We start from the raw sequence: 11,438 nt of genomic DNA, 5'->3' as shown, positions 1-11,438 counted from the left end.
GAGAAAGGATGAGAAATTTCGGAATGTTTCCTTGTAGTTTAGGTATCTAAAAGTTTCTAGATTAAGCCTTTTGAGGACAGAGGTACTCGTTTCTTCATCTCTGCAGAAACTAGAGTGTTATGTATATGGGGGATGGAGGCAGATAGGGATGCTTTCAAATTGTATTATAAAGACACCATACTTCGCAGTGTACAGAGGATACGGCACAGGCATGTTTCAAAGGCTCAGCATGCATACACTTCCCAAGTTAGTTTGTTCTGTGTTAACCCCTTCCCAGCCCGGATGCCCCTAAAGGAGCACAAGCCCAATATCAGCAACAACGAACAGACTCAGCATTTCTATCTGTGCTTGAGCCCAAACACCCACTGAGGGATGGGTACCCAGGATCATAACGAGACTCAGACATAGAGAATGTCAACGTGACTGACTAGCCCACAGAAGGAGGAGCCTGTGCTCTAGGGAGACTAGTGCCTTTGCCTCTCCCCAATTCTCCCTCATAACCTCCTAGCAGGAGATGGGAAGGGAAATATTTTTAAAATGATAATCTGCCAGCTGATCTCTGAGTAAAGATTTCTGTTGCAGCAGAGTAAGGCCACTTCCAAAGATGTCCTGAGCCCTACTTTCCAACTCTGTGTTGGATAACATTGAAGTTACACATGGAATTAAAGTCAACAACAAGTATCTTAGTTTTCTGCCACTATAACAAACATCTGATAAAATCATCTTGGAAAGAAAAGAAAAGGTTTATTTGGAAGTTTTGGGAGTTCTAGTACGCAATAAACTAGTCTATTGTTTTTGAGCCTTGTCACAGAAAAACTGCTCACCTCAAAAGAGAGCAAAGAAAAAAAAAACCCGAGGTTACCTTTGAAGGTACACCCCCAATGGCCTATACACTAGAGCCTTTTACCTAAAGATTTCATCACTTCCCAACAATGCCAAAGTGGAGGCTAAGCCTTTATGGGTCTTTAGAAGAAGTCTAAAGTCTGGGCCAGCAACCAGATGACAGCTGCCAGGAAGGGTGAAGAATGTTTAGGGGTGGTCCATGCCCAGAGGAATCACACTGGTAGGCTTGTTCCTGGCTTTTCAGGGGGAGCTCAGGGAAATCTTTTGCCTGAAGTCAAACAGCTAATGACTCAGTTGGGATGCAGATCCAAGTCCTTCTGTCTCTGATGTTTTGTGTGGGTTTCCTGGCACCCTCTGGCAATTGTTTCCTGGACTTCTGAGGTTGTTCAGATGTCCCAGCAAAGTTTGCTAGGTATTAAAATCCATGAGGCTCCTGCTGTCCACAGAGATGAAAAGCAAGTATGGAATCCTAAGGCAGTTGGCTGACTAAGCTTCTGTGTCTGAGCACCACTAGCTTGGCGGGTATGCTAGCTACAGAAGTGCTTCTCTTGAGCTCTTCTGAAGCTTTTGATCACCAGGGTCCACACATGCATGGTACCTAGAGGTGGACTCCATCAGACCTCGAGTGCTCAGCAGCCCTTGGACACTAGCTAGTCACTCCCACCCTACCCCATTCATGTTGTGACTCTTAGCATTAACGTTTTATGGAATCCAAGGACCAGTCTCTCAGAGCCACAGTGAAGACTTGTGAGTCCAAACTCCTGAGACCACTCTGTCAGATAACATCTTCAGGGACGAATTCCAAGCTGTGTCAGGTTGTGTGTGTACCATGTCATCTTTTCCTCACTGGGCCTGCACTCTTGACAACTTACTTGTATAGTAGGAGACTACAGGAGTCCCCTAGGAAGGAAAGGTACCTTTTCCCCAAGGCCAATGCTAGTGACAGGAGGACACTGCTAAGAACCAGTTGGCCTGTGTCACCACATAAATTCCTTGTCTTCTTTGTGAAAATAATAGAGGACGAGGCTTAGTTGGAGTAACTTTCCAGATAAGTTAATATCCCCATGGCGATTGCCTGTGATATGACTGGCAAAATTCAGATTACAGGTAATGCTTCACCATATTTGATGTTTGTAACTCTATCTTAAAACCTATTCACATAGTTCTAGGGTAACAAATGGAGTATGGCCAAGAACACAGGACCCATTTTGTCCCTGCGATGAGAATCTTATGCAGTGTTGCTCTCATATTGGCTCACCTCCAATTCCGGGGGAAGCTTGTCACTGACTGACCTCTGGAGTGCTTGTGAATATGTGACCAGCGTTTCTTCTCTCTCTGATTGCTTATGGAACTTTTCAGAAGTGAAACATCTTTCCAGAGTGACAAGCTGCACCTCAGATAATGCAGGCAGTTGAAGAACTTGTAAACATACCCTCCTCTGTCTAAGAAATTCCTTAAAGGACAAGCTGGGAGCGAGAGCTGTGACATATGTTGCCAGCAATGCATGGGCCCTGTGTTGTTGGCCATTGGATGGCCTATTCACTGCATCCTAGATGAAAGGTGCTCTTGTTGGCATCCTTTCTCACTAGATTAGGCTCAATCTTTCTCTATCCTCCCTTTGAGGATGTGGGTCCTGGTCACCTGAAATTCTCTGAAAATGGAGGATTGTAGGGAGATCAGAATTTAAAGTCAAGAAAGACACAGACCTAAGACAGCTTGTCTACAGGAGATGTGTGCTCAAACACGGACAGAGGACTGAAAGAGTGTCTCAAACTAAGTGAGGCAGGCCCAGAAGAGGCCAGAAAATGAAGCAGGGGTCAGAGGAGGGAGGAAATTATGATATGCATTTGTTTCCTGGGGTTGCAGTAACAGGAACAAATCTGGTGATTTAAGACAACAGATATTTATCTCCCACAGTCCTGGAGGGAGATCAAACTGTTTGAAGACCCACACATCCTTCTGAGGCTCTTAGGGAAAATAATCCCTTGCTTCTTCAGCTTCTAGTGACTGTCAACATTTCAAGGCAGGCGGCTACATTTGCCTGTGTCTTCACATACTTTTGCTGGCATCTTTATATAGATACCGTTACTGACCTTAGGTCCTATGTTGTCATTCACACATGTAACTGTAACTTGGCTATTTTTTCCTTTTTTTTTTTCCCCCGGAGCTGAGGACCGAACCGGCCTTGCGCTTGCTAGGCAAGCGCTCTACCACTGAGCTAAATCCCCAACCCCTAACTTGGCTATTTTTAAAGTTCTGCTTGCAAAGTAAGTTTTAGGTTCTAACAGTCATTAGATATAGGGTCTGAATATAAGGTCTAAAAAAATCTAGATATGGACATAGTTCTTGAACATACATCATTTAAGTCATCACAGGGTGGGAGAAATTCAAAGGAGAGTGAAACAAGCCATAGGTGAGGGCAGGCGGCCTTTTCTCTAGAACTTGTCAAGTCTCATGTATTCCTTTGTTTGCCCTCATTTGGGGATGTACAGCCTGAATGGAGTTCACTTGGGTCTCATCTACACCGTAGCTTTCTCTGAATTTACAAATCTATATGGAAAACTTGGAGGCTCATGCCCACCTTTCTACCCCACCAAATTGCTCCAAGTACATGGCTCACAGAAGGCACCACCCATCATTAATATGTTTTGTGGAGCTCAGCATTCCTCCTACATAACACTCCTTCCCACTTATCTACTTTCTAATTTCCTGGACCCCACCAAGGTTCTGGCTTTCCCTTTGTTCCCCTAATTCAACTCCTCCACTTTGTTATGCAAGGCAATTTAACTCTCTTTCCATTTACTCTGCCCCAGGCTTACCTTTGCATGGTCAAAGACTCATTAATGTCTGCATAAAACAAAGCACCATTTATGCAAGATGCAAGGCATAATCACTGGTGTAGGTTCTCTCTCTCTCTCTCTCTCTCTCTCTCTCTCTTTCTCTCTTTCTCTCTCTCTCTCCTCTTCCTCCTCAAGTTGTATGGACAGTGTTCTTCAGGAATGATTAAGTGCTATACTCTGGATGTTAACTAATCTTTTACTTCTTTTCTGTTACAAACATTTCCTTGACATATATTTCTTTTAAACATGTCTTTAATACTGTGGTTCTCAAACATTTTAATTTCAGAAAACTTTTACATTCCTACAAATTTGTGCAGGGCCTTAAACAATCGTTGCTTGCATGGGTTTTATCTATTGATAGTTACTTTATTGGAAATAAAATGGGAAACTTAGAAATATTTATCTGCCTAAAGTAATCAGGATACATCTATTGCACATTAACATAAACATCTTCATAGAAAAATAGTTTTCAAAACAATAAAAGACTGGGTAAGAAGAACTGGCACGCGCATCTTTGCAATTCTCTTTTAAGTCTGGCTTAATGGAAAACAGCTGCCCTGCATTTAGCCTATTGTTAGATCAGTGTCTCTGGGAAACCCAGCCACACAGCTGATCAGAACACACAGATGTAAAGGCCAATATGAGCCTGGAATTATTACAAAACTCGCTTTTCATCTCCATGACAGCTAAAAACCCAATTTTAGCACACATCATAGTGTGCTTCCTTTTATAAGGAAAACAAAATCCAGAAAAGTTGATACTGAAATAAGACTAAACCATGGGGGTCACACTCCTGGACAAGAAAACTCCAGGCAACTATGGCTGCTGAGAGAGGAAGAGTTAGCCTATCCCTCTAATTGGTTGTCCAATACGAAATGATAATCCCTGAAATCATACACACATAAACAGTTTCAGCAGATTGTGCTTGCATAGCCATGGATACTTACATATATATGCAACAATTACAATTAAGGAAGAAGAGGCTATAAATTTGAGACTGAGTTGGGAGACATGGAAGAAATCAGAGGGAGAGGATTGGAGGCTGGAGAGAGAAAAGGGAAGGAGAGAAAGTGGCATAATTGTATTTTTAATTAAAGGTGTACACAAAATAAAATAAACCATGAACAAAGCGTCCAGAAAAATTTTATTAGCTGACTTTAGTCAAGTTAAGTAACTCTCTTCTTTTCAATTTCCTCCTTTCTCTATAATAACTATGACTCAAGAGAGCGCTTTTCAAAACTACTTATTTAGGAGGAACATAACACAGTTATCATCAAGCTCAGTATGCTTCACTTTTCTCTGGCTCTCATAACTTCCTGCTCTCCATATCCCCCCGCTCAGGGATCTCTGCTCTAAGCCTCTTCTACACCATAAGTAAAAAAGACTGAGGACAATAATATTATCATCAACTGCAGCATTTACGGGCTGCGTAGTAAGAGTTAAACAACATGAGAATGCGCATTCTGTTTAATTTTCTGTGCATTCTAGGAAGGTGCTAGCTTCACTTTACCGAACTGGCTGAAGGTTTAAGAAGAGAGCCCTCTGGACTCTACCTCTATACACTTACCCTTTCCTAGTACAAGCACCCAGACGGTCATAGTTCATTGCTTCTTAAGTGGATCCCTAGACGACATAGGTCAAAGGTGTTAACACTCCCCACCTGTCAACCAAACCTCACGCCTGTCTTCTAAAGAATCATACGTGAGCGATCTTTCTAGTTTCCTGATGCTTCCGTTCCTGAAGCCCAGTTTTAGAAACCCTGTGAAACTTCCAAGCGTCTGACCCCGCTGAAGTTTGCAGTGAGGAGAAAGAGGTGCTGATGCACTGCGGGTAGCTGTCTGGAACGGAGATTCCCTGCGCTGGGCCGAGGCCGGAACCTTTCTCTACTCGACGCAGTACACGGGCTGAGAGCGGAACCTTCCTTTTCTGCTCACAGTTCCCAGGCGGAAGCGAAATCGGAACGTCCCTCAGCGACCGAGCTCTTGCTGGGGTCGCTTGCTGCTGACGTGTGCCGACCGGCTTCGGGCCGCGGCGCGGGTCGCTATGGCGGTGGACATCACACTGCTCTTCAGGGCTAGCGTCAAGACAGTGAAGACGCGGAATAAGGCTCTTGGAGTGGCCGTGGGTGGTGGAGCCGATGGCAGCCGAGACGAGCTGTTCCGCAGAAGCCCTCGGCCCAAGGGAGACTTCTCCAGCCGGGCCCGTGAAGTGGTAAGCTGGTTGCTATGGGAACGACTGGTGGGAGTCAGGGGCGGATCTGCAACCGCGGACCCTGCACCCCTAACTGGGCCCTGCCTCGTTAGCTCTTGGTGAAGTGAGGGAGTCTCTAGCAAGACAGAAGAGTCGGTCTCACGAAGCCAACAGCTGGCTCGGGGTGGCGACAGGTTTATTCTCACGAAGAGGGACGCATATCTGGGCACTGAAGGAAGCAAGTTTTGAAGAGGCTCTTGGATGTCCTTGAACTCAGGCTAACTTTTAGAGGCAGTGAGTTCGCCGTGGCTGCTGATTTGAGTGCCTTGGAAGAGTTCCCACAGTCTTACGCTTCCTGTATTAAAACTCACCACTCTCTCCGCTTGCCCTTTCATGTGTGTGTTTGGACCTCCTCTTGTGCATAGGGTTTAATAAAAATCTACGCTCAGCAGAACTCTCCTTTGTCCTTGCCTCCAGGAATAGGTAGAACTCAGTACCTCCAGAAACTGGTTTAGGATATCACCAGTGTAGGGTAAAAGCTTTTTCCTTCAGAACTGCAACACTTAAGCAACACCTAGTGTTGTAACTGTCCTCTAAACTGCTTTCTGTTCTCTGGACACAACCGGCTTTTGTGTCCCCCAACATAGGAACCTTCTCCATAAGGGTAGGAACATGTTGACATTATTTCTATATGTGTGACTGAAAACATTGCTTAGTAAATATTCCTTGGATGGATGGATGGATGGATGGATGGATGGATAAACAAATGAATAGATATTGTTTCCACTAAACAGGGAAAAGGAGATTGTTTGCAAAAGGAGATTGTTTGCAAAAGGAGATTGTTTGCATTATATCCCTTTGTATCTTTGACACTAAGGGTAAATGTTATTTTTGTTGCACCAGGAGGCATATACAGTCTGTTCTTTTAAAGACACACACACACACACACACACACACACACACACACACACACACACAGAGTGGTCCAAAGCATTGAAAGGTACAAGTCAAGGGAACCTAAACTTTAAGTATAATTAGTTTTCCAGTAAGCTCACCTCTGCTTGGCACATAATCCATTGCTTGATACTTCTCTTTTTGAGACAGGGTCTTTCCATGTAGACCAGGCTAGCCTTGAACTCACAGAAAGGTGACTGTTTCTGTCTCCCAAGTGCTGAGATTAAAGGCATGGGCCCCATACCAGATGACACTTGAATATTGTTTTATATATATATATATATATGCACAAGTTAATGAATGACTGTTTAATACTCAAGGTATGGAAGGTATGGACCAGATAAATGATGCCCCTCCCTCCAACAATAAGCATCTACTTAGAACTGAACTTGTGACCATCATTGTTTTAGAGTAACAGGATTCTATTCTTGAGTTACAAAGTTTCAGTGCTAGAGAGATACAAATATAAACAAACCCCCTGCCTTGATTCCTGCGGGTATTCTGTAGGGCACAAGGGAAACAGTAGTTAGTTCCGCTTGGGAGAAAGGCTTCATGGGACAATGATATCAAATATCCATTCTAAAATAAGAGTAGTTGGTTTCATTACAGATAAGGTCAGGAAGGGCATCACAACTAAGTTAACAACAGCATACTGGCCATACTCCTGGATGCCCTCACACCCAGGAATACAGGGACAGTGCAATTAGGCTTGATGGGCTTTTAAAGAAAAAAGTCTGGGGGGGGGCATGAAGTTAGGGGAGGTAAAGAGGTGGGAGTGGATTTGAGAGGAGTTAGAGGGGAATGGTGGTAAATATCAGAACACATACGGAATTCCCAATGAATTAAGAAAATACTTTTTTTTTTTTTAAAAAAAGAAACCAACGTGCACAAAGGCATGAGATAGTACCAGCTTAACTTAAGTTGGGTTTGATTAACGTAAGAATGTGAGACACTCAGAAAAAAAGAGTGGTATGGTACCCAGAGGGAAATCTAGAAGGACCTTGTAGATCACTCTTCAGAATTTGAACTTTGCCTTCTAGACCAGTGGTTCTCAATTTTCCAAATACTGTGACCCTTTAATACAGGTCCTCATGTTGTAGTGACCATGCCCCCAACGATCATAAGATTATTTTCATTGAGACTGCATAGATATAATTTTGCTACTACTATGAATTATAATGTAAATATCTAATATTCAGGATATTTAAATGTGACCCCTGTGACAGGATCATTCAACCCCACAAAAGGGGTCACAACACACAGGCTAAGAACCACTGCTCTAGACAGTCCAATATTATGTAGACAGTAAAACCCTGAAGAAGACCCAGGAGACCACATTGTTGTCTTAACCATGTTAGCTATTAGCCAGATTCATGCTATTAAGCAAGGTTTATTTACCTATAAAATGGTTCATCTTTATCCAAAACAGACTTTAAACATCCATTGGGTCTATCATATATGTCATATATAAAATGTCTTATCATACCATGTATTATGTTGAAAGAGGCATGACTCAGGTTGAAGTAAGAGGACAGGAAAATAAGGTGTCATCATAGCTCTCTTCTGAGTCTGGCCAAACTGTTACCACAGTGTGTGGACGTCACAGTTTTGGTGTGTGGAGGCTCTTCCCTGGGTGGTTTATTAATGCTGCACAGATTTTCAGTCCTTAGGAATAGGGGATTTCGGAACAGTTGATTTAAGATGCACAGTTCAGCTACAGTCTTGTGAGGAGAGAGCCCCGTGGTAAATTGGACTGTTCCCCAAGTGCTGAAAATGCACTTTTGACTGTTTTCTTTTTTTTTTTTTCTTTTTTTTTTTTTTTTTGTTCTTTTTTTCGGAGCTGGGGACCGAACCCAGGGCCTTGCGCTTCGACTGTTTTCTTTTAAGGGCCTTACGGATGAAGATCCTTAGAAGGGTCAGGCAGCCCGGATAGTGGAAAGACAATGGTGGCACTTCTGAGTTAAAGTGAAATATCAGTAAAGGCAAACATGTGGAACCTGTTCTCACATGCTGCCTCTGACCACAGAAGCCAGCATTCATTTTCCAGTAGGTTATGTAGTTCAGAATCCCTCAACTCTGTCCCCTAAGAGCCATTACCAACTGTTGGGCTTGACATTAAGTTGAAATCTGCTTGATATTCTACTGGGCAATTAGTTAAAAATCAATTGTATATCTAAACAGAACCATAGACTTTTAAAGGGCCTGTAATTCATCTTGTTCAGACTAATCTTTTTAATAGATGGGAAGACTTAAAACTCAGACAAGTGCAGTGACTGGCCCCACGTCTTTGCAGCTGAGGTCATGGGCTAGAGCCAGAGGTAGAAGTGTTTTTATTCCTCTGTTCTTATATCTTAAGTATCCACCTAAATTTTTAAAAAGATTCATTTTTATTTATATATGCATTGCATATGTCTGTATGTCTGTGTGACTGGGTGCCATGTATGTGGGGGTCCCTCAGGAGGCCGGAAGAGGACATCAGATTCCCTGCACTAGAGTTATAGGTGGTGGTAAGCTGACTGACATGGGTGCTGGGAACTGAACTCGGATGTCTATAAGAGCACTAATCACCGAGCCATTGCTCACCGCCACCCAATAATTTTGAACAAAGCTGTTGGACTTCCCAATGTTAAAAGTTTTCTTCTTGAGTTCATAGTGCCTGGACTTGGACAGGCTTGGGTTTGAATCTCTTTCTGGCTTCATAAAATCAGGAAGTTACTTAACCTCTGTTATCTTTATTTTCTAAGAATGATAGCTACTTTAGAACATCACATTACTGATGAAATAAGAAATTGTGTGCAAGTGCCTGGGAGTCTGAATTCTTTGGTTACAATAGTTACTTTTGAACTACCCACAACAAAATACATGTGTTGGCTCACATAATTAATGGCTTAATGTGTCTTTCTGTTGTTCCCTTTCATAAAACCCCAAGAATGGGCCCGATCCTGCTTGGACCTCAAAACCTTTGTGGTGGTCTTAGGAATAAGGTTCTTTAACTGGCTAGGCCATATGTCTGCCCCAGTCTGTGGCCAGTGTGACCTTAGGAGGGGAGTGCTGTGTCCAGGAGTTGGAGCAAAGGGTGATAGACAAATGACTTCTCATGGTACCCGACATGCTTGATAACCACCAAACACATTGAATATCCAATCTTTACTCATCTATTAGGATAGATGCTTCCACCTTACCTGCTTGTTGTCTTGAATGACTTTGGGAATGGGCTGGGCTTGAAGATGCCATATCGGGGCAGTTACTCTTCCTCACTAATTTATAGAGTTTTCAGAGGCCGAAGGAGCTACCGCACGGCTCCCTGGAGCCTGTTGAGCAGCTGAGTTGCATGCCCAGAGCTGAAATGGCTCCTGAATAGCTCAGAACAGGGATCCAGGAAACCTTGGTTATTGCTGGGTCTGCCAGGAAGTCACTGCAACCTCTCAGGTCCAGTTAGCACATTTGACAAAACTGAGAACTTAGACTGGATAGTCATGGGACATAATTACAGATGTCCTGACTCTAAGTCAGGTTATAGTGCTTCTGAGTCGGTAAAGAATGACGTTTTTTCTTTATTATATCTTGACTTTGTGAAGGTTGAATTTATTTGTTGATATATTGTTCATCCATCTATCCTTAGGAATTCATTAGCTTCAGTTATTGGCTAAAATCCAAAGCTCTTTTTAAAAGTATTTGTTTTACTAAGACTGCACTCTGTGTGTGTGTGTGTGTGTGTGTGTGTGTGTGTGTGTGTGTGTGTGTGTGTGTGTATGTGTGTGTATGTATGTATGTATCAGTTCATCTGAGGAGGCCAAAAGTCAGATCCCCGGGACTGGAGTTACAGGTGGTTGTGAGCTGCCTGATGTGGGTGCTGGGAACCAAACTCAGGTCCTCTGAAAGAACAGCAAGTGCCTTTAACTGCCAGGCCATTTCTGTAGCCCTGTAAATTTCATAGAGTGACCCAGAGCCAGGAGATGGCCTCATCTCTCTCTCTCTCTCTCTCTCTCTCTCTCTCTCTCTCTCTCTCTCTCTCTCTCTCTCTCCTTGCATCTCACATGCTCCCTTGCACTCCGCCCCTGCTGCCATCTAGTCATCGCTGCTGTTCTCCCATATTCCAGGCCCCTTCCTATCTCTGGGTCTTTGCATCCATCGTTTCATTTATATGAAGCACTTCTCCCAGAATCCACATGGGTTGATCTCTGTTAACCTCATGTGGATCAGATGTTTCCTAAGTAAGGCCTTCCTTCCTCAACTGTTTTGTATAATGTGGCAACCTATTTCTCTTCCTTGTACCATTTCGTTATTACTAATGGGTCGTGTATAGTTTAGTTAGCTTCTCTACTTGACTATGTGCTCCCTAGAAAAGAGGTCGTGGGCTGTACTGAACCCATAGCATCTAGAACATCGTAGGCACATAGGTTTGCAGTGTCTACCTCTTGAATTAGTAAACACTAATTGGCTGTATCTCTTTGCTTTCCCTTTTGGGCTGTGCAGGCTTCCTTCTCATTCTAAAAGTTGCAGTCCTAATAGGACTTTTGACTGTTTCAGATGTTGATTTATACTTAACCCAGCATGTTATAAATAGTAGCTTTAGCTTTATTAATGAGGATCAGGCCTTCTCTTAAGGAG

The 11,438-nt window shown here is 43.2% G+C and overlaps 1 protein-coding gene across 2 annotated transcripts in view; it reads left to right on the top strand.

The window, feature by feature from the left end:
* The first annotated feature begins 2,996 nt into the window (after positions 1 to 2,996).
* Stx18 (syntaxin 18) overlaps positions 2,997 to 11,438 on the top strand; it is a 92,676-nt gene continuing 84,234 nt past the window's right edge. The window contains exon 1 of one of the 2 annotated variants that reach the window (XM_063273356.1): positions 2,997 to 5,894. In XM_063273356.1, the coding sequence (XP_063129426.1) occupies positions 5,727 to 5,894 (168 nt within the window). In that variant the 5' untranslated portion in view covers positions 2,997 to 5,726. 2 annotated transcript variants of the gene reach the window in all.

Source organism: Rattus norvegicus, chromosome 14 (assembly GCF_036323735.1).
Source record: "Rattus norvegicus strain BN/NHsdMcwi chromosome 14, GRCr8, whole genome shotgun sequence".
Taxonomy (NCBI): domain Eukaryota; kingdom Metazoa; phylum Chordata; class Mammalia; order Rodentia; family Muridae; genus Rattus; species Rattus norvegicus.
Note: the sequence above shows the minus strand (reverse complement) of the source record. Positions and strands in the feature narration are given on the sequence as shown.